This window comes from Mustela nigripes, chromosome 9, assembly GCF_022355385.1.
Source record: "Mustela nigripes isolate SB6536 chromosome 9, MUSNIG.SB6536, whole genome shotgun sequence".
NCBI lineage: Eukaryota > Metazoa > Chordata > Mammalia > Carnivora > Mustelidae > Mustela > Mustela nigripes.
The window spans coordinates 12360399-12383839 of record NC_081565.1 but is presented as its reverse complement, the minus strand read 5'-3'; the positions used below and the strand labels follow the sequence as shown (position 1 = coordinate 12383839).

The window sequence follows — 23441 nt, the reverse complement described above, 5'->3', positions numbered from 1 at the left end:
GCCAAAATTTCTGTGTATCTGTGGTTTTCTCCTGGGAAAGACCTACGTTTCACAAATGCCCACCTTCGAAAGGTTAAGGAACATTCTTGTTTTACCACTTGGAGAGTCTGAGCCCCAGGAAGGGGATGTGACTTACCCAAGGTCACACAGTGAATTAATAGTATCGGAATTTCCACCTACACTTCCTGATGCCCAAGCCAATGCGACTTCTACATCCTGGGGATTCCTTCAGCCCTGGGGCAGCAGAGGCAGAATGTACATGTTTGGACAAAGGGCTTGTGACCAGTGGCTGTGACTTTTTTAGCTAGCTCTGTGCTAAACGCTTTGCCGGTGCACTATCTCATCGAATCAACCCTGTAAAATATCTACCATTAGGAGGCAGTTTTACAAATGAGGAAACCAAGGGCTGGGTCATCTGCCCCGCATCGTGCGGAGAGTGGCCACAGAGCCCAGCACTATAGCCGTTCCTTCTACTCATCACAGCCCCGGTAGCCGGAATAGCTCTCATGGCTCCTCTGTGGCGATGAGAAGGTGAGAAAGCCGCCTCTTGCCATGACACCCGTCCTCCCTGGCAGAAGGGTTTCCTCAGCCCTGCGCGCATGCTCCATGTCTTCCAGGGCACGTACACCTTCTCGGACGGGCTGCAGTACGAGGCAGAGCACTGGCATTACTGCGACAGCTGCGATCGCAGGTTTTACACCGAGATCTGCCATGGCTTGAAGCCTGCAGGTACCCGGGCACCCTCCCTTTATTCACACCCAGACTGGGGGGGAAACGAAAGGCAGCCTTACATAAGGGGCCACAGCCCCTTGAAGTCCCCCTCAGATGTCCACCATCCCAGCCCCGTGCCTCGGTTTCTCTCCTGCAAACGGAGTTCTGTAGCATCATCCAGCTGACAAGTCTGTTTTAAGTAAGCTCGCGCAGGCAAAGTGTTTCCAGCAAGGTCTGGCATGCAGGAGGGGCGCGACCCATCTCGGCTGTCATTGTCCCTAGTACCTGCTGTCGCGTGGAAACTAAGCAGCACCGGAGGAAGGAGCGGGTGCCCCGTGTACCAGGCTCCGGCCGAGGCTCTGTGCTGCCGGTCTCACAGAATCTCCAGACGACCCTGCCATGCCCACCTTTCTGGTCCCATGTGGCAGAGGAGGAAACTGAGGCTCCAGACTCCAGACCTGCTTCCTGGGGGTGGAGCTCCCCAGGGGGCCCAGGTCTTCCTCTCTGTGTCCCTTGTATCATCAGAAACCATGTTCCATCGTGGAGGGTGACATGTAGGCCCAGACTCTGGATTCGGAGAGCAGCCACGGAAGGGGCTCACGTGTGTTTCCAGCTTGTGCGCGGTCAGCTACACCCCAGGGGCATAGTGGTTGGCCCAGCTGAGACGATACATCCAAAATGACAAATGGGAAAATGACTGTGCAAACCATAAGCATAATTCCTAACTTATGACATGGTGTGGTGGAGTTGACCAAGCCTGGAGCTAGAAGGTCTGGGTTTGAGTCCTCAATTCCCTCTCAGTAGCAGGATGAGCCCGGGCAAGTCAGCCTCCATGAGGGCAGAAGGCTCCGGGCAAGTCAGCCTCCATGAGGGCAGAAGGCTCCAGAAGGCACCCAGGATGGAGTCAGGCAGACCTGAGCTCAAACACTGGTTGTGTCACTTTGAATCAGATAGTTGACCCGGTGAACCTTCTCTCCCGTTGTCTCCTTTGTCAGCTCCTCTTCCCCCTAGTTTTCAATGTGGGGGTTCCCGGGGCTCTCTGGCCTCAAGCCCTCTTCTGTAACATTCTGTCCCCTCTCCCTAAACAAGCTGATTCACCTCTAAGGGTTCATTTATACCATCAGTTTCCAAATGGAGATCAAGATTCCTGAGCCCCAGGTTCCTGCAGCCAGCTTCCCCAACACCCCAATTTGGCACCCCTTACCTTGTCAGAACAGAACTCATTCCCTTCTCCCCACAGGGATTGCACCTCAGAGACTGTCACCCCCAGAGACTGTCACCCCATCCACCTGGGTGGGCCGAGTCCTGCCTTCTTCTTTCCCTGTGCACAAGCAACCATCTCTCTGGTCCTGTGGATTCTTTTTTTTTTTTAAGATTTTATTTCTTTATTTGACAGACAGAGATCACAAGTAGGCAGAGGGCAGAGAGGCAGGTAGAGAGAGATGGGGAAGCAGACTCCCTGCCAAGCAGAGAGCCCGATGTGGAGCTCGATCCCAGGACCCTGAGATCATGACCCGAGCCAAAGGCAGAGACTTAACCCACTGAGCCACCCAGGCACCCCTGGTCCTGTGGATTCTACGTCTTAAATATATTCCTTCATGCATTCATTGAATAATTATTGACTGAGGCCCCCCTATGTGCCACGCCGGGCTTCCTTCACCCTCTCTGGTGCTGCTGTGTCCCAGACCTCCAACCTCTCCCCTGGATTACCTAGTCTCCTGAGATCTAGGTTTGACTCGCTCCGGGCCATCCTGCACTCTGTGGGCACTCTTGTCTTTGCAGAACATGACTCTGATTGCCACTCTCCTCCATCCCCACCCCTGTTACCTACCATTCCGTGCCTCTCTGCTCCTCTCATGAGAAGGTTGCAGATTTTTAAAATGACTTTCATTCTCTGGCTCCTGTGGCTGAGCCTACCCTCAGCCCACACCACCTGCCCTTCTGGGATATTCTCTCCTCCCTCGCTGTGCTGGCTCTATCTCTAGACCTTGAAAAGACCATGCTCTTTCCTGCTTTTTCCTCTGCTGGGATGCTCTACCCGCCCCCCATTTCACCCAAATAACTCCTTCCCAGCCTGCAGGTCTCAGCGTCACGTCCCTTTGTCTGGGGCCCCTTCCCTGAATTCCCCGATGAGGCAAGGTCTCCCTGTGGCATCCCGCGGAGTGGCCAGGGCTCGTACCCAGAGCTCTGTCCTGAGTGCGCAGTGTCCCTCTTCCCACGCCGACTGCATTCCATGAGAGAGGGGGCTCTGTCTTCGTCACTGCTGCGTCCCCAGTGCCTGGCACATTGCTTGGCACCGAGTCGGTGCTCAGTAAAGAATGGCACAGGGAAGATAATACTGACATCACAGCAGGGGAGATGAGGTGTGGGCGTTAAGTTCATGACATTGGATTTTTCTGAGCACCTACTCTGTGTCAGACACTAGCTGGGCCCCAAGGGGACCATGCCTGCCTTCAAGGAGCCGCCAGTCTAGGTCCCACTTGAGAACCTTGTCTGTGGCCCCTCCTGGGTTAGTTATGACAGGGCCTGGACTCTGTCACGGGCTCCTCACCCCCAGCGAAAGCCCATAGGTGAAGAGAGAGCCCCTGGCCTCAGGCCTTCAGCTGTCACGCGGTGGCTAGTTTTGTCAAAGGTGAGGCTCTGCCAGGCTCATGGGCAGCGTGGTGGTCTTCCCTGCATACTTCCTTCTCCTCTGGCGACTCCCAATGCGGTCACTTCATCCTAAGTACCCACTGCTTTCCCTAGGCCCAAGGCACTCGGCAGAGCCCAGCAGCAGCTGCCCCTCAGCCTCAGGGGCAGCGAGAATCTAAAGCAGCCCCTTCCACTCCTTTCTATCTCTGAGATGACACAGGCAGGAGGCTCCGGGGAGGGAATGGCTGGGAAGTGCTTGGCATGGAGTGAGAGCTCAGTCACCATACACACGTGGTGTCAGTAACCAACAGAAGAGCACCTGTGTGCAGGACAGGGCCCTGTGCCGTGACCGGGGTGCTATGCTCGGCGCGCATCCGGCTCTCAGTCCAGAGGACGGGGAATTACAGGAAACACAAGAACCCGAGAAGTTATTTATTTCAACCTCGTCCCCCTCACTCAGGCCTCAGCATTCCAAGATACACAACACCCAGGGCAGTGTGACCAACTCCTCTCGAGCTCCCGGGGGTTCCAACGTCAGCAGCCTGATGTGCAGGTTTCACGGCTGGGTGCCCTGCCGCTTCCTCACTGGAGAGTCTGGGGCGAGTTACTTGACCTCTCTGAGCCTCAGTTCTCTCATCCACAAATGGGGCCCCAGGGTTGCTGTGATAATTGAGTGAAATAGTGGGAGTCAAGCATTTAATGAATTTCTAGGCACAGGATAAACACTGAGTCAACAGCCGCCATTGTAATTTTGGTTAAGAGTCAAAGTTGATCCCCGCCCACCTGACGCATTTCTTCCCACTGTTCTCCTCCTGCATTCCTCGGCAGCACCATGCTAGGCTTGCTGAGTGAGGCCTGAGGGCTCACGCCTCTGGGCTCACCCCCTTGGATGCCATCCCTCCTCTAGACACGTCTTTCTATCCCCTTCGCAAACTGTGGTGCCCCCTCATGCTCTGTCTCCCTCCAGAACCTACACCCCTGTCACAGTGTCCCCAGAAACAGAGGATGGGAGTCAAAGGAAGAAGTTGGAGTTCTAGTCCCCAAGTCCCGGCTCCCAGAGCCAGTTTCAGGAAGCTGCTGTGGGGCACTGCTCCCATCGCTTGTCCTCTGTGCTCTGAATGGGGAGCATTTTGCCACGGGGACAACCAGACAGAAGTGGACTTCAGGGTGCTGGGTTTCGATATAGCCTTGGTGGCGAGTTAATTATCCATTGCGTCCTTTTAAGGTATCTCTCAGCTCACCAATATGGACCCACCTCGAAAAATCCCCGAGGGCTGTTACGACTGTGGAGATGGCTTCTACAACCCGGCCACGAGGATAATCAAGGACTACAGGAATCGCTTTCTGAGAAATGCAGGTATGTCCATTCTGACATGCCGGGATGCCCGCTTTCTCCCCTCTCGCCCACACGTATCTGTGTGCATCTGTGTGCACACATGGGCATGCATTTGATGAGAAAGAAACTTCTGACAAAAGACAAAAATTATGATCTGGATGGCTCACCGTGGGGGGTTCTCATGGCAGACGAGTCTCTGCGGGATCACAGAGTGAAGCCAAGGACGGTTGTGGTTAGCTGTGACAGCAAAGGCTAGCACTGAAAGGCTTAAACTACAGAGTTCTGCATGCTCTCCTTTGGTGAGCAGTGACTGTGTGCCTAAACACTATACTCGTTGCAGGCAGAGAAGAAGGGCAACTCGAGACACACACCCCTTGCTTCGTGAGAAAAGCATAACGAAAGGGGAAAACATGGCCCTAGATGGGGGTGGGGAGAGAGGTAAAGGTGGGGAGTCCCAGGGAGGTGGGAGTGATGCTGTGGGAGCACAAAGAAAAGGTACCTCATCCGGAATTGGAAAGCCAGAGAGTTTCAAGAAGGAAATGATAGCTAAAATGAGACCCAGAGAACAATTGGGAGTGGACCACAGGGCATGGGGAAAGGTTTTTCAGAGAGGAAACAGCACATGGTAATGATACCATGTGGTCCAAGAATGCCTGCTGGGGATCCAGAACTTCTGTTAGTAAGGGAATGCAAGCTGATCAGACTGAGACTTACAGTAACCAAACTCACAGGAGACCAATGTACAAATAAGAACAAGAACGTTTCCATTTAGCATGGTGATTCCTAACCTTTCTCTTTCCTAGAGTCATGGTCCCACAAGGAATAACATTAGAACTAGGCACCCTCTCCCTCGAAAAATGACCACATGTGCACAGACACAAACATACACGTTCACACTTATGCACACGCATGCACATTTTGCATATAGTTTTAAGGGGTTTCTTCTAAAAACCCAAGTCAAGAAACTGTGCTCTAAAATGAGAAAGAAACTGCCAGGGAGCCCAGGAGGCCTGAACTGGCTGATGAGAGCCTCCTCTCCCTACAGGGCCATTTACTCCGTAAGTGGGTGGGGATCAGAAAGTTGCCTTTGTGGTGCTGGAATCAGAGCAAAGGGGACGGTCAGCTGGTGCTATGTCTGAATGCCAGAGCAGAGAGCTCAGAGAGCCCTGACCCACGGGTGATCCTGGAGGAACATGGCCAGTGCTCACATTCTGGGTCCCCTGGCAGTTTTCTTTAATGACTTCCTATTTCCCATTAACAGAGTAGACTGTACAGAGCACTAATTCTTCTGGGCGTTGGTAGGCTTACTACGGAGTTTCTGGATAAGGAAACTGAAGAGATGCTGAGTTAAACAATGCTTAACAGTTTCATCTATTGAAGGGCTTCCCAGGGCCATTCACATGCTAATACACCCTGTACTTTTCCTCCCCAGCACTTATGTCAACTGTAATTAAATCTTCATTTGTGTGAGTAATTGTCTGTCTCTCCCCCAAGACTGTAAGAGCTATGTGAGCAGGAACTCTTGTGTCTGTATCAGGTAGAGTGCAGTCAGGAAAACAGAATTTAATATCAGGAGATACTGGGGAACTGAAAAAGCAAAAGGAGGGAGAGAAAGCAGAGAGAGAAAGCAGAGACAGTCACAGGGAGAAGCAACCCTCCCTGCCCCGTTTTCCTGGATGGGAAACCCTGAGACTGAGATATTGGAACGTAGAGGGTTGAGAGAGGGACCCCCAGAAGGGGTGACCCAGACCTCTAGCAGAGCCTACTGCCCAGCGTGGCCTCTGGGCCTCACTGATGCTAGGAGCTGGGGGACAACTGGAAGGTGGAAGTGAGTGGGCCTTTTGCTTTCATGACATCAACAGGAGCAACAAGACACACAGAAAAGAACGTGTCCTTTCTGCCTTCGTGTGCCTGCCTTGCAGCATCTAACTGGGGCTCAGCCGGCAGAGCGGAACCGTCAATCGTGTGGTCCCAGTCCAGACTGCAAAGTGGGAAGAGAAGGGCAGATTTGGAGCCAAGAGTAGCCTCCTCCCTGGCACGGTGCCCCTGTCCTTTTGTTGTTGGGCAGTGTCTGTACACACTCTTCTGTCTTACAAAGATAACACGTCTGTGCCTTTTTGTATAATTAGTTACAAGTATCTTTCATATGAGTACAAAGGTCCTCTCACCACTCCTCCTAGGGGGCAGTTCCTGGGGCATGAAGGGCCACTGAGCAGGGGAACTCATCATCTGGTCTAGATACAGGGCCTCAGTCAGGAAGAAGGTACTGGAAGTGAGGGGTCTTAAAGAAGGAGTAGGGATTTTGTTAGCAGGCGTGTTGGGGAAGGGCATTCCAGGTAGAGGGAACAGCACTTCCAAAGACACAGAGGCATGGGGGAGAAAAAAAAAAAAAAAAAGGCAAGGCGTGACTGGGGAATGAGAAACTGTGGCTCGCAGAATCCTCTGGGCAAAAGCCATGCTTGGTAAGAAAATTGGAAATTCATGATGGGATGAACAGATAGAGCACAGGGGACTTTTAGAGCAATGAAGATACTCTTATGAAATTACAGTGAGGGCTCCATGATATTATACACTCATCCGGACCCATCGAATGTACTACACCAGAGTGAACCCGCCTGTAAGCCTCAGATGACTATGAGGTGTTGGTGTCGCTTCAGCAGATGCACACTCCGGTAGAAATGGTTGATAATGGGGAGGCCATGCAGGCATGGGGGCAGGGGGCATAGAGGAAATCTCTGTACCTTCCTCTCAATTTTGCTGTGAGCCTAAAACTGCTCTAAAAAAAAAAAAATAGCCTTTGAAAAAATGCATCATGAGATGGGAAGGCCATTCTTGGGAGGTTTGGAGAAGAATGGACACTGATGACTCTTTGGTCAACAAACATTTATCGACTAGTGGTTGTGGATCTGACCTTGGGTTAGGAAGCATCACAGAATCTTCTCTCAGGGAGGAGGAGAAAGTGGGGGTAGATGCAAGTTGCTACAAGGGAGCGTAGCAGGGATATCTAATCTGGAGTTCAGGGTCAGCAGGCCAGGAAGGTTTCCTGGAAAGAGCAAGGTGGAATGGGCAGCCCAAAGAGCAGACAGGTGCAGCAGGGTCGGGAAGGGTGAAAGGCAGAGGGAACAGCATGTGCGAAGGATAAGATCGGGGAGAATACTGCACATTTATGGGGCTACAAGTAGTTTGGGAGCCTGAGACAACAATATGTCAGGGCAAAAAGAGTAAGAGAGAGAACCCAAGGGATGGTAAGGGGAAGGGCAGCAAGTTTCCACCCGAGGGCAGCAGGGGAGCAAGGAAAGGTTTTGGGCAGGTTGAGTAGTAGCTGAGTCATCATTTAGGGATTTCTCAGCCTGCACAGAGAGAAGGTGCCAAAGGAGGTGAAACTAGATAGGAAAGATGACAAGATGGCAAGAGAGGGCACCCGAAGGGCCCCAGGCCCCAGCGTTTTGTGCCAGAGACCCAGGTTCCATGTCCTTGCCCAGCTCTTGGGCTGCCTGCTGGCTGACCCTGGGCCAGCGCCTTCCCTCTCTGGGCCCCTTGCTCTTCATCTGTAAAATGAGGGAGTCGGGCTGGATAAATTCTAGGGTCCTTCCAACCTTAAGAGTCTACGATGGAGGAGAAAGGTAACCAAGGGATATTTTGGTCCTGATATTATAGGACAGTTGGAGTTTGGAGTGTCCTGAAAACCACTAAGAGGGAGTCTCTGTTTGTGCCCACCTAGTCATTACCTTTGACTCACCTCACCCTGCCAGGGACCGATTCAGACTTCTGTCCATCTCTTGTTTTCTCTGGGCCCTTTCTCCCCTACATTCTGGTCTGCCCCCATAAACAGTGCTTCCTGTTGGCATCCTGAAGGCGCGGGGCTGCTGGTGATGCAGGTCCACGGTGGGGCCTGAGGCCATCCCAGGATAAACAGAGTGGCCTGAGCCACTGCTATTATCAACATGCCACCTGGCCGGGTCAGAGCCGGGGACACTCTTTTTATAGGAGGTTGCGGGCTGGGACATTGCAGAAGTGTCACCCTTGTTCATCTTCAGGCCTCGCAGGCTGTCCCGGCTCCTCCCTGACCCTGCCCTGGCTTCACTCCCCAGACGGAGATGCTTGCTGTAGGCCAGACTGGAAAACCTTAGCCTGCTGAATTGCAGATGGGCCGAGTGCCAAGCTTGCTTGACAAACCCGGCTTTGCTCGGCTTGCGCTTTAAGAATGCCTTTCTTACCTGGAGAGGATGGTACCTGCTGGCTGGGTTGTGGTGAGAATTTAAATCTGTCCTTCCACTCATCTAAAAGCTTCTGAGTGCCGACAATGGGCCAGGCTTTGGGGATCCATGCTGGCAAGAATCCTCGCAGACCGTGGCTCTCAGACCTTCTGGAGGGCAGGGACCGTGTGACGACATCTGACTCGTCACTGGATTCCCTGCGGCTCACACAGGTCCCCAGACATGGAGCTGATTAAATGTTTTGGAAGAAAAACAGACAGGCAGGCAGAGGACCCACCTACAAGCCCCTCCTCTTCAACAAATTATAGTCCCTCACATTTAACAGACAACTTATTATTTCGAATAATAAAAACAATCTATTGAGCTTCTCTGCACCTGTGGGTTTTCAAACCACTTAAGCTTTGAAAAGCTTAAAAACTTCAGCATTAAGGATCCCAAGCCTGTGACCTTCTGGCCAGATCAGGTCTGTGCCGTTTTGGTTGGGGATCCCTATGCTTGGTCCAGGTCCATGCTGTCTGAACCCCAGTGGTGGCCGTCATTTCTGGTGCCTACCCTAGAACTTTTGTGCTCAGGAGCCGTGTGCATCCCCTGGGAAATTCCTACGCAGCTGGGGACGGGTGAGGCCTGAGATTAGAGGACTAGGGCGTGCGTAATGAATGACAGATCAGGGACGGTGAGGCTGGGAAAAAAACCCACTCCCATCTCCCTGTAAGGTCCACAGTCATGCTACTGCACTTTGCAGCGGCCTCTGTTGGGACCATAAAACCACACAAGGCAACAAGTCAACGCAGGCAGGATTCCAATCGATGCAGCAGACACAAAGCAAAACACAGACGGCGTTAGGACTTGCCTCCCTTAGGAGGCTAGGAGAGGTCAGAGAGACAGCCTTGCATGGCAGTTAAAAGCCCAGGATCTGCAGTCTGCCCCTCTGGCTGGCCCCTTTCCCTGGATCTACCACTGGGCAGCTGTGAGACCATGGCTGGCTGGCTTCTGGTCTCCTTTCCGAGTCTCTGTTTCCTCATCTGTAAAATGGGCCTTCTGGTAACTAATTTAATCTGGAGGAGTTATGGTTGGGAAAAATGAGACAAAGTCTGCAGGACACCTGGCCCGAGACTCGTCCGTGTCCGGTGATAGGCAGCTGGGACCATTAGTGTGATGATTACTTGCTCGGGCTGGCGGAGGTAGAAGACAGGGAGGTTCTGGGATTAGCTGAGGTTTCTCTGGTTCTCTGGTTCTCTGGTTTCTCTGGTTCCAGGACAAGGAGGCTGCAGGGGGAAATGAGACGGGATAGGCCATGCTGTCGGCCTCCTCAGGGGTTCTGCTCGGGAAATGGAATGCTACTGAATCGTTGGGGTCTGCAGACTCTTAATTATGGTGTCTAGAGCCCCCCACCTTCACCCACCACCCCATGTTCCGGCTCAACCAGACCAGCTGCTTCCGTTGACAAACATACCTCGGTTCTCACCTGCTCCCCAGCCCAGAGTCAGAGTCAGACGATCCCAACTCCTGCCCCAATTCTGTTCTTTCCAGCTTTGTGTTCTAGTTAATTCCTTACTCAGCCATCTCCCTTCCTCCACAGAGCCGTGCCTCTTTCATGGCTGTTCCTCTAAAGAACACAGGTCCTGCCCCCAGTGGGAGCTCAGCGATGTTCCCAAATGGATGAAAAGGCCCATTTTAGAGTCTTAAGACAAAAACACCCCAGTCCCCAAAATGAGATGCTACCTTATTTGATAAAGGGTCCTTTACATACTGTGAGCCAATTAGAACGCTGTAGACGATATTAGGGATAATTACGTTTAATGTGGTGGGAAATTGGGAGATTAACCCTTAGCCTCCTACCCGGCCCCCTCATTCTGCTCAGGAGGGATAAGCCCGAGCTGTGTTAGCCGTTGGTACGTGTGTCTCTTCATGTAGCCGTTGCTCGCCTCAACGTTACTGGTAGGAATCATTTGCAAAATAACCGCACCACTAATCCTTACTCCCTCCCTGCAATTAATGACACCCCATGCGAGTGTCTCAGATGAAAGGCACATTATTAATATTCAAAGGAAAAAAACCCTCGTAACCATTTTAACATATACAACTAACAATGAACTAAATTTGCTTTGTGGAAGACAGAGAGTGAGCATCCCAAATTAGTTTATGTAAAAGCTGAAATTCTTCCCCGAAAGGTCTCAGTACCATCCTCAAAGAATATCCTGATCATCAGAAATGCCGTCAAGATTCCCGCCAACATTATCCCCTTTGTTGTCTGAAATGTCGAATCAAGCACATCTGGCAAATGTCCTAGAGCTCACAAATCTTTCAAACAGCGTATAATTCCCAATGGTTAAAGAGATAACGCCACCGCTTAATCGTGCTGCTCTTCAAAATAGCACCAACTTTCCTTCAATCAGAAACAATGGCTTGGGCTTCTTAAAAATATCACATACCAGTGATTATTTGCAGAGAGGGCCCCTTTGCGTTTGAACCTGTGGGTTCCAGACAGAATTTAAAATCAAGATCACCAGCCTCATTTGAATGTATGCTCAGTTCGACGGACAACGGGTTGGGGGGAAGGAATTTGAGTCGGGGGTCCAGGAAGAGAGCTGACCCATGTGCTTTGGAGGCTCTGGGAGGTGGTGGATGGCTCCCCCCCACCTCACCAACCGTGATGACAGTTGACCTTGACTGAGCATTTCCCAGGCACCAGACACCCAGCTACTAAGAGGGCAGGGAGTGTTCCTGTGATCCCTGCTTGACAAACGAGGAAACTAAGCCTTAGAACTAAGACTAAAGGATCTCCCCCAGGAAATGGCAGGAACTGGGATTCACACTCGGGCTTATCTGCCTCCAGAGGTTTTTCCCTCTCCTCTCCCCTTTGCCGGACCAGCTCTGAGATTGTTCCATCCAAAGAGGCAGGGGCCTGGAACTTCCAAACCTCACAGATCTGTTTCCCGCCCAACTTCAGGCAAGTTGCGTAGTGAACACCTAGAAATGAAAGACGGCTTGGTCGTCTGAGGCTCTCTGGCATTATTGAGCAGGTGAAAGCTGGAAAGATCCTGGATGTCCAACAGGAGGGAACGGAGTAAATAATGGGTCTATTCTTTTTTTTTTTTTTTAAGATTTTGTTTTTATTATGTATTTGACAGAGAGGGATCACAAGTAGGCAGAGAGGCAGGCAGAGAGAGAGGAGGAAGCAGGCTCCCTACTGAGCAGAGAGCCCGCTGCGGGGCTCGATCCCAGGACCCTGGAATCATGATCTGAGCCAAAGGCAGAGGCTTTACCCACTGAGCCACCCAGGTGCCCCAATACGGGCTGTATTTTTACACTAAATCGGTACCATCCCTAAAACGGCAGTCAGGGAATGGATCGATGGCTATACAAAGGGATGCTCTTTTATTTCAGAGGAGAAAGCAGGACAGCAAAAGCAACCAGCATTTACTGAGTGCTTACGATGTTCCAGACCCTGGTCTGAGCGTGTTGCACGGTTTATCTTATTTCACTTCATCTCATCCCCACCGTAACCTGGGAAACGACTGTCTTCATTGTTCCCACTTCCCAGATGATGAGACTGAGGCGAGGTGAAGTGTGTTGCCCAGAGTTACGTGGGGGATAAGCGGCAGACTTGGAACTCGGCCCCGGGGCCTGGCTGACTGAAGGCTAAAGATGGCCTTTGAGCAGGTTCTGGAGTTCACGCACGAAAGAAAGAACTGGAGGACCCTCCTCAGAAGACTGCAGCGGTAATTCTTTTTCCCTAGATGGTTCCCCACATTTTTGCTCCAAAACTAGCCAAAGAACGAGACTTTCAATGCTGCCTGCAAATCAAGACTCCTCGAATTTTGAGGCCTTCACCTGGCCAATGAGAAGCCTGAGGCCCACACGGGGCAGATCACGGCCCGCATGTGGGAGCGTCGGGACGAGCTCCGGCTGCCAGCCAGGCCTCCTTCCCCAGAAAACCCGGGCTGTCTCTCCACAATGCTTCCCTCGCGGTTTTGGCAAAATGGCCCAGCGAGCCTCCTGCACAGGCCCTCCCGCCGTCATCTCTCCGTGACACAAAAGGCAATTTGCCCAAATGTGATAATCACCTGGAGGCTGGCACGCAGGGCCATCCCTGCCTTATCTGTGGTATTGTTCGCAGCGCCGTAATGAAGGCTCTGTGGAGGGATAATATCACACTTGTAACTGCCAAAGAAAATGCCTGCACAGATCACACACCCCTGCCAGCAGACTTGGGCATCTGCTTGAAGGGAAGGAAGAGAAATGATGAGCTGAAAACCTCTGCTGCGCCGGGGACTCACTCACCACCTCCTGGTCTTTTGAGGAATATATTATCACCTCTGTGTGGCTGCTGGGGAAACTGAGGCTCGCTGACAGGTACAGCTAGGGAAGGGAGGAATCAGGATTCGAACCCAGAGGCCATGCTCTGCACTGAGACAGGCTGTGGCCTTTTCTGAATCCTGAACCTCTATGAGAACCTGGGCAAAGCTCTAGAACTTGCCCCAGAGGAAGACACTTGAACCTACCAACAGAATTTTGCCTACAGAGGGCGGAATCAGCCCCGGTGCAGGTCTCAAAGGAAAAACAGCCCGAGGGGGCTTATTGCCTCCCCCAACATGTCAGAATTGCCCACTGCTCCTTCTCTCCCCACCCCAATTCCAAGAGCCCTGGAAATTTCCCTTCCAGTGGTGTGCCCTCAGATTCTGGTAACAATAAGTCCCCGCCCCCCACAGCAGCCTCCTGGAGGCATCCAAAGGACACAGCTTCCCCTTCCGCAAGCTGCTGGAGTCAACCCCGGGCTGGCCAGCCTCATGGTTTGTTTTGTCTCCTTGTATAGAAATGAATGCAAGGCCGATGGCAGACTGTCCTCAGGCACCCTCCCACCTGCTTTTGATGGGGATTCCAAGACTGGGCAGGAGGCCGGCAGGTCGCGCATCTCTCTCTCCAGCCGTCGGCATTGTTCCTCATCTTCATCATTTCTTATGCACCTAGCGCCCAGCACTTCTAAGGCTCCCCCCAGACACGGGTCTTCACCAGGGTGTCCCTGGGGGGCCAGACTCTGCACTTGCCTCTCCAAAGCAGTGTGGGCCAGGGGAAGGAGATGAGTACACAGTGCCGGGATCTGGGAGTGGGGGCTCTCTGGATAGAAGCGTGGGACCTGTAGGGGGGTCTAAGTGTACAAAGACTAGCGAAACTCCTGCCCCACAGCATAGAGTTCTGAAATGAACATCAACCCCCAAAATAAGCATATGAACAGAAGTCCAGCATAATTCTATATTCCTATCATGTTTATGTTAATGTTTAACTGGAAATATCACATATGAGATTCTTTCTCCCAAACACCGGGAGTGCCCCTGCTTTGCTGGTGCCAGAAGCCAGCAGCACAGTGGGCTGGGGAGGTGGGCAGCAGAGCCCAAGTGTGGTTGAGATGCTGTCCTGGAAAAGGTGGTGTTTGGCTAGGCCTTAAAGGATGAGGGGTGGGTTTCGCTTATGGAAGGGAAGGAACAAAGCACAGGGAGATGCAGGAACAAAGGGTCCCCAAGAGAGAGCACCTGAGACGGGGTCTTGTGTTGGGGGAGGGAGGAAGAGTCAAGAAGAGTCTCCTTCCAACACGGATGGACAGACTCGGCTTTGACAGGTGAGTAGGAGTACATCTGGGCTCGGCATTCAAGGCACAGGGACCCAGTGTGGGGCAGAGAGAGCCTTGAATGCCATCCTTCAGACAGGGAGGACTAGAGGCATGGTGGTGACAGAGAGGTTTTTCAGAGAAGCGTGGTTGGCGAGGGCTACAGGTCTGGAGATGGACTTGGGTCTGCCCCTGTGCCCATTCACTGACGGGGTGAGCTGGGGCAGACGACTTTACCTCTCTGAGCCTCAGGACCCTCATCTGTGAAGTGGGGATGCTAACAGTGACTTTGCGAGATTCCTAAACGGACTGAGTTCCAGTCTGCTGGTGCATTCTGCAGATTCTTAACATCCTAACACCCCTCCTGGCTGGCTCCACCACCAAAGCCTTAATTCAGCCTTTAGTGTCTGTCGACTAGAGGACACAGGCCTGTCCCCTTCAGCCCGTTGTCCACACACAGCTGGAGAGCAGAGGCGGAAGGGAGCAGTGGTCAGAGCAAAGGCTCTGGGGCCCATGCCAACTGAATGACCTTGGCCTTGGCACATTGCTTCCCTGAGCTGCCTGTGTATAGTGACTGGGCATCATGAACATGGGTAGTGAGCCCAAATTAACTGTGAGTGCTTGAAAAACAGAAGTGGGGAAGCAAGAAGAAGGGGAATACGAGGGGTGCTGCTGGTCTGGCAGCTTCCTTCCACTTGCTCACGGCGGGGTGTGGGGAGACGTGAATCCCTGGTCTCTGGCCCTGTGTCTCCTGTTGGATGAACAGCCTGCCACACGCAGGATGGTTCTAGTATTTCAGGATATGCCTTTTTTTAACAAGCCGGCGGTGCCTTTGGACTTCAGCAGCAGAAATGACTCTCTCTTCTGATCGTGTCAGAATACCAACTGCCTAACCCTTCTTGGGATGTCCTTCCCCAGCACAGGGCCTTCTTAAGAGATTTCCAAGGGGCATCATGACTCAGGACATTTTACCCTTCACCGACGGGCCAGAGCACCCAAAACTCCTATCTGAACGATACCCGCCGTGCATATGACAGACGCTGGTGAGGACTGCGTGAGATCGGGTGTGCGAGGTGCCCAACTCGGCTCCTGGCACGTGCGCGTGTTCCCTAACGCCACGTGGCCCTTCTCCCGCTCAGACTCACCCCTTCCAGGCACAGCCCGAGTCCAGTCCTAAGTCTGACTCGGGAGGTCTTTCCCTAGTCGTTTCAACATAATAGAACAAAAATGTATCCGCACTCCCACATTAAATATATATGTTTTTGCTGCTAAAACTTTGAAGGGATTTTTAACATTTTGCCTGGTAAATTGTTGGGCTGCCAGTCGGCCTGTGATGTCTAGAGAGCCGTGTGCATATTGGGAAACTCTTGCACAATGAGGCAAGCAGGCCTATAAACTGATTTCAAGTGTAAGAACATTGTTTTCTAAATTTAATCATTCAGTCTGAGTGCATTAACTAGATAACGTGTTAATTTCCGTTTTTGCAGTCTCCCTTTCTGTATTTTAGAAATACCAAAGATTGGTTTGGTGTCCCCAAATCTCTCACATTTGAACAGGCTTTGAAAAGCTGTGGGTGCTGAACCCTGCCCCTCTAGTTCCCAGGGAGTGAAGCGGCCTGGGTTAATCCACTCCCCACCCCACCCCACCCCCCGCGCCCACCCCCGAGCCCTCCACCCACCCAGCCCAGAAAATGCTCTTCTACAGAGAAAATCAAGAGCAGCCCCAGGGCTTCCCCTCCTACCCCACCATAGGCTCTGCCCGGGCAAGATCCCTTAGTCAATATTGGCCATGCCATGGCCTTGGCCTCTGGCCACCAGCACTGCTAACAAAGTTCAAAGCCTCCTGCTTGTCAGGAGCTGTGATGAGGAGGTGAGGGCGGCACCCGCTCAGCTCAGGCTCACACAGCCCTGCGTTTGCACAGAGGGTGGGGCTGGGCTTTGAGGGTGGCACTGCCCACGGGCCAGGGCGCCGGGTTTACCAGGCACCTCCCATCCCCGTCTGGAACCCCAGGCCACACAGGAGCTGTGTGAGCGTCGGTCTCCACCCCAGGAAAAGAGGGCAGCCCGCATGACAGAGCCCGGCCTGGCATTGTGGGTGAGCTCTAGGCTGTCCCTGAGGGACGGAAGGACCGTCTCACTCAGCCCCTGCTCCAGGACTCACTCAGATGCTGTCACACACTGAGTGCAACACACGCATTGAGCACTCGCACGCTCACAGCACACACCTGCTCATGCTCACGCACACACCCACACTCACACTTAGGGAGGCTCTCATGCACGTTCACCCAACTGGGTGGAAACACGGCCGTTTGTTGCGGTGCACACACAGCGTGAGTGTGGCTTTTTCACTAGCTCTATGAGTCCGTCCCCTCTCCTGAGGCTAAGATGCCTGGTTTCATCTTGGTCCCCTCCCTGTCCCAGCGGGAGGAGCTGCATAGCAGTGGTGACCGCAGGTGTGCTCGGCTCAAAGGCGTGCCAAGAGGTCACAGAATCGGGCTTGTGGGCGCCCGATAACCTGGATCCGCCCGTTTGCCCTCTCTGGGCTCGCCTGCCCAAGCCTGCCCACCTCACTTTGAACAAAAATCAGTGGCTGAGCTGTGGTTCTTTTTTTTTTTTTTTTTAAAGATTTTTATTAATTTGACCGACATCACAAGTAGGCAGAGAGACAGGCAGAGAGAGAGAGGAGGAGGAGACAGGCCCCCTGCTGAGCAGAGAGAGCCCGATATGAGGCTCGATCCCAGGACCCTGGGATCATGACCTGAGCCGAAGGCAGAGGCTTTAACCACTGAGCCACCCAGGCGCCCCCTGAGCTGTGGTTCTTGATCTTTATGGTGCTGATCCTTGTATAAAGACCCTGTCCTCCCCCACAGGAACAAGAAGTCCCAGGGTGCTCTGAGAGAGTCCCTTAAGAACACTCTCTTGCAGGAACCCAGTTAGGGAATGAAAGATCCATCAAAGTGGGGATCATAGCTCCTCCTTCCTGGGTGTCAATCCTGGTGCTGCTCACCCTGGTTCTGCAGGAGGTCTCGTGAACCCCCGCAACCTCGCCTGGTCCAAGCAAGGAGCCCAGTCCAGCTCAGAGAGGGAGAGTGGCTTGTCCAAGATCCCCCAACAAGTTGGCGCCCGGGCTCAGCACTGGGACCCAGAATACCTTCCATTCTATGCTGTGTTGTCACACACACCCTGGAGGCTCACTGTGCCAAGACAACCTCGGGTTTTCTTTTGCTTTGGAGCATTTCCTACATGCCAGGCATCGTGCTAAGCATTTTACAGGAATGACCTCACTTGCTCCAGCAGGCACTTTGTTGGTAAGGGAATGAGATCCACCTGCCCATGGTCTCTGGGCTGGTGGCAGCCAAACTCCAGGGCCCATGCTCTTGGCTGCCTTTCCGCTGCCTCCCTGCCAACCACCTGGGAGCTCGCATTGCCCCACATTTGTTGAAAGATTTTTAGGATCTCTTCCCCCTGCACTGCACCGACCTGGGGATTGCACTAGTGACAGGGACAGTGACCCAGCTGGAGGCCTGGGCAGGCCTGCCCGTCCCTGCCCCCACGCCCGCGCTCACTGTGAGGCAGGCCCCAGACCAGCCGGGGCTTTGAGCATCCTGAGTGTGCTTGGTGCTCCAGAATGAGTCCAGACCACCCCTCTGTTCTGTGCTGTGGAGCTGCTCCATCTGTGGCCTCAAAACACACAAAGGAAACAGCAGCCTTGGCCCTGCACTTGGCATATCGACTCTGTCCTCTCAGGAACTCCATTTGCTGAGGGCGGGGAAGAAATTCTTCCCCTTTTGTCCAGATCCCACAGGGTAAGCCTATTGCTTTCCTGTCCCCAACTTTGCATTGCTTTATTCATTCAATCACCAGATACTCATTAAAGACTTTTTAAGTGCTAGATCTGCCCCAGGCTCTGAGGACCAGGAGAGCAGTTGGGCCCGACTGCCCCGGGGCTGTTGGGGGCGACAGTGACCTCAGCAGCAGACGGGGAAGATGCCATCCAGACAGGGTCCCTGGGGGTGGAGGACCGCCAGGAGGGCCCCGGAACCTAGTCGCCCACACTTGCCAGCGGCCTTAAGTTTGGAGTGTGGCAGCTACAAAAGAAAGCCACGTTCACCAGACACCTCCAACCTCACATTCCCCTTCCTGAGCCCATGGCCTTTAGTGCACCCTGTGCTTAACACTGCCTTGAAAGAAATCCTGGAATGACACATTTATATTGCCTTTTTGTTTGTGTTCAAAGCATTTGTTAATTACACATGTTTAAATGACACTGCAATTGGTAGATACACCCTCGTCCAGGCCTTTCTTCACTTTTACATACACTAAGGCTCTGAAATGGCCCTCCCCGGGTCCCCAAAACAGTATATTTAAGAGGCGCAGAGGCCCTGGTGTGCACGGGCACAGCGGGGACTCCCCTACAGCAGGGTGAGGTGAGCCGGGCGGGAGGCAGTTTGGAGAACAGAAGATGGGCCTTGAAGTCCAGGTAAAGGCGTGGGGAGCCTTTCTAGGCAGGGCTTCTCAGCAGGGACGTCCTGTGGTCAGATTTGGGGTCTCTCTCCCAGAAAGTTCCTTTTCTTCTCTATAAGAAGCCCAGTTCTCCTAATAATTGGTGAGATTCCTGGCAGGGGGTGGCTTGTGCCGGGGACGGGGTTCCGTGGGACAGTGAGGTCACTCCTAAAGCTTCAGCCCAGAATAAAGAAATCTTTCTGCCCCAAGGGTGGGCAGACCTGAACCTGAAGAGTATCTGAGTGGAACCTTTGGACAACACCCCCTGCTGTGTCTCAGTTCCCCTCTGTACCCCCACTCCAGCCCCCAAGCACAGGGCACGGGGCTCATCCATTCCTTCCTTCCTTCACTGAACAGATACGGAATATGGACTTCCAATACCACTTACTGGTCGGGAGTTATGCCCCATCTCCTTGAGGGCAGTCTTCACGGAATTTATCTGGAATTCTTCTGCTCAGGAAATTTGTCTATTCTCCCATTTTTACCAATACTTTAATGCTGGCTCTTTTACTTTGTAGAAATTCAAGAACCCCCATCGGTGTTTCTAGGAACCTAGAAATATATTTTTTTTCAACTCCCCAAATGCATGAAATCAGCAAGGCATTAAGTTGGAGGTTAAGAGAAAAGACAATCGTTTCTTATTTTTTCGATTGTCAATACACATTAAGAAGATTCGGGAGATACCAAAACAGAAGAACCTCTCCCGTCTTTGCTCAGAAATGACTATTATTCATGTACAATGTGTTAGTTTTAATTTTTCTTCCGTGCACGGTTTTCTGCAGATTATGCTGTCAATGTAATTTTGTTTCTTGCCTCTTCCCACCTTTTCATCATATCAAAAACATCTCTATGCTACTATACAGACTTCATAACCCGACTTTTTCAAGCGCTGCTAAATCAGTTTGCCCCACCCCACCCTGCAGCCAGACTTGTCGCATAATACCTGGCCCACAGTCCCCGTTTGAGAAATTAGTTGTTAAATACACAACAACGTAAGCCTTCTCTTGTTTTAGAAACATAGATTATTTCAGTTTCCTTGACTCTAAATAATACTGAAGACAAATAGATTATTCCCTTAGGATCGTGTCCCAGAATGGAATTGTGAGCCAACAAGGCCCAAACTTTTCAAGATAAATGCACCAAACCAGAAATCTCCCTCCCCTTCCCTTCGGAACCACCAGCAATTGTGTCCAGGGTAATAATTTACAATTGATTAAAGACTTTGCGGCGTGGTTCCCCCCCCTACCTTTCCCCTCCCTTCCTCTCCCCCTTCCCTCCTGCCGAAAAGGGGGGGAAATTATCCGAGAAGGTGAAGATGTTCTCAGACAATCATATTAACATATTCCAACAATTGCAATTTGCAAAATAGTAATCACAACTCCCGGGCTCTGGGAGGCATTAATCAAAGCGGCAGGTTTAATTCCATTTTAAATATTGATGAAACGTGCCTCGGAGGCCTCACCCTGGCGTGGCGGGGCCAGGGGAGCCCGGGCGCCTCTGCGCAGAGGAGGTGGAGGGAGGGTTGGTGAGCAGCTGCCGGGAGGGGAGGCATCTGTGATTCAAATTGGTGGCTGTGCCGCCAGGTAGAGAGCGAGAGGGGTAGTGAAGAGGCTGTTAAGTCCATTGCTGTCAATTTGTAACGATGGGGGAGGGGCCCGAGGGCTGGTTTAGCACAATACCCCCAGTTTGTCTGGTTTCAGGGGTTAGCACTGAAGAGCTTGCAGCTGCACAGATTCGAATAGCCCAGAGACTTCAGAACTGTAATTATCAACCAGGCTGCTCGCGGTGTGGCAAAAGTGGGCTTCACCAGCGCTTAACTCCTTGTGTGCCGCCGCTGTCCCCACCCCCAGGCTTGACGGCCACGCGTGGATTCCCCAACAGCCTCTCTGGGAAGACGCGGAGGCCCACCTGCGGCCCCCGGGGCAGTCCTCGGAGGCAAGATCGTGCCTCTTTCCTGAGGTCACATACAGAGGAATAGCAGGGAGCAGGCAGAGGAGGCTAGCTCTATGCGGGGCAGCCTTGCCCCCTGGCTCCCTTGTCACATCAGCCCCATCGACCCCAGGGTGGGGGCCATTTGGCTTTGGAGTCTGGTGGGTTTGAATTCCACTGGCTGTGGAGGTGAGGCAAGGCTCGTCACCTCTCTCAAAGGGAGGGAACCTCCATTACCCTCCTGGGCTATCGCCAAGACTCCGTGTTTGCAAAGCATGGAGTACACGGTAGGCTGTCAGTAAGCCTCTGTCTCTCTGATCCCGGGCCGGGTGCTTTCTCAGAAGAGGAAGGGGGCAAGGGAATCTGGTCTGGAGGGCAGGATTGGGGGTGACCCTCCATGTTTGAGCTCTCAGGGGGTGCCCTTGGTCTCTGGCTACTGCCACGTGTTCCTGAGGAGGACAGGTAGCCCATGCTCCCATCCCTTAGGGGGAGGCAGGTCAGGAGAAGCAACAAAAGCTGCTCCAGGGTTGTAGCCCTGCGGAAAAGGGTGTGAGGACAGGGGTTTGAGCTCGTTCTCTGTCCCTAGGGCCTGACATGGAGGTGAGGCAGGAATGAGGCAGAGACAGCTATGGCACTAGGAAAAGAACCCCGGTTTAGCTGGGAGTCTTGGTTCATGAAGTGCAGGCATGACCCCGAGACCCTCCTCCTCCTCCACGTTCTCCACGAGTCTGGGAAGGAGAGGGTCCAACGACGTCTGTCCCGGCGTGGGAGGTGGCACCCTTGGGTGTCCTCCCCAGGAAGGGTGGATGGTACAACGTCACAAGGAAGCCACCGCAGAGTATTAGGCAGCAATAGGAAGCAAAGAACGAGATGTACATTTAGCAACAAGAATAGATCTTGAACATGTAGTGTTGAGTGAAAGAAGTAAGACACAATGAGACTCACAGCACAATGCCATTTATGGTGGCAAATTAAAACCACATTCGCGCACAAAACAACGGCACACATTTTACAGAGCTGCATGCATGTTTAGGGGCATATATCCCACCATTAAAGTGGGTCTCTGTCAGGGTTCAGGGAGGGGCTGTGTGTGGGTTTGGAGGATAATGGGGGAAAATAAGTCTGTCCCCAGAGAGATGACTGTGATATGGGGGAACCAAAGACTGCATTTCACTCCCTCTCTCTGAGGTTTAAAAAACAGCACAAGCTTTGCAGTCAGACCAACCTGGGTTCACATTCTGGGTTCTCCCGTGCACTAATCTGTGTCTGTGGGCGGGTGACTTGACCTCTCTGAGCAGCTTGTTCCTCTGCAGAAAGGCAGCATTGCTGCCCGCAGGTGCTCACGAGGGTTAAATTAAGCGAGATCAATGAGCATAGGGCCCATAGGAACATCAGTTCCTCCTCTCTATTCTCCACTGAAAGGCTCGGAGTCAACAGAGGTGTCAGGTTCCCCTGTGGAGCCTTGGATTCTTAGGAGGGTCTATAGTGAGGGGCGCCTGGGTGGCTCAGTGGGTTAAGCCTCTGCCTTCAGCTCAGGTCATGATCTCAGGGTCCTGGGATGGAGCCCCGTGTCGGGCTCTCTGCTCAGCGGGGAGCCTGCTTCCCTTCCTCCCTCTCTGCCTGCCTCTCTGCCTACCTCTCTGCCTACTTGTGATCTCTGTCAAATAAATAAATAAAATCTTAAAAAAAAAAAAAAAGGGTCTACAGTGGAAAACCCAGGAAGGAAACAAAGAAGAGCTGAGCTCTGGCCCCTGGCACTACCGGCAGGGCCTGTACTGGCTGTTGGGGGCGGGTGCCCTTTGTGGGTGTCAGATGGGGCAAATGCCCAAGCAAGTTGTTCTCTGAGTGCCCATGGGGACTGCCCAGCTCAGAGTGGCCACATGACCTCGTGCCTGCCTCCACAGGCGATATCCACCATCAGTAAACCCCTTTGTGTTCAATTTCCCCAAGACCAGACATTCGTAGGCAACTGGAGGATTCGGGTTTTAGTGAAAGATTTGTTCCTTCCCAGCTCAGAGCTGGCCTGGCCCCCGAAGCCACACCCCTGTGCTGGAATGCAGTCCCAAGATGCCGACTGTGGGTCTCCCTGCACAGAGAAGGCCCAGCAAACCCCAGGCATGACCAGCTCTTCCTCTTCCCCTACAGATGATGATGAGCACGAGTGGATCATCAGGACGTGTCGCAAGGGCTGGGATGAGATCGTGGGTCACCGACCCAAGCTGTGAACTGTGCTGCTGGCGGAGGTTTCCTCTGCACCACTGACCGTGGCTGGCCCTGGGGGCAGCCTGCTGTTCCAGACCCTGACTTCTAGCTCAGGAATAAAGCCTTTTTGCACTCAGTGGCCCCAAGTGTACTTTCTTGAGATGATTTCTTAGGGGATCCTCATTTCACCGGCTTCGGAATCACTCATGAATTAGATTATTTCTGGACCCTACCCTAGACATGCTAATCAGAATCTCTGGGAATGGGGTCTAGCAATGTGCATTCCCAAGTGCCACTCCCTGAAGCAT

General features: G+C 52.7%; 1 protein-coding gene across 4 annotated transcripts in view; it reads left to right on the top strand.

Annotated features, from left to right (window-relative positions):
- The window catches only part of MORN5 (MORN repeat containing 5), a 27952-nt gene extending 4680 nt beyond the window's left edge, over positions 1–23272 (top strand). Inside the window, exons 3-5 of one of the 4 annotated variants that reach the window (XM_059410873.1) lie at positions 618–729; positions 4568–4699; positions 23077–23272. In XM_059410873.1, the coding sequence (XP_059266856.1) occupies positions 618–729; positions 4568–4699; positions 23077–23156 (324 nt within the window). In that variant the 3' untranslated portion in view covers positions 23157–23272. Of the gene's footprint in view, positions 1–617; positions 730–4567; positions 4700–15418; positions 15730–23076 lie in introns of those variants that run through there. The other 3 variants (XM_059410872.1, XM_059410874.1, XM_059410875.1) reach the window with 3 other exon arrangements.
- The last annotated feature ends 169 nt before the right edge of the window (positions 23273–23441 follow it).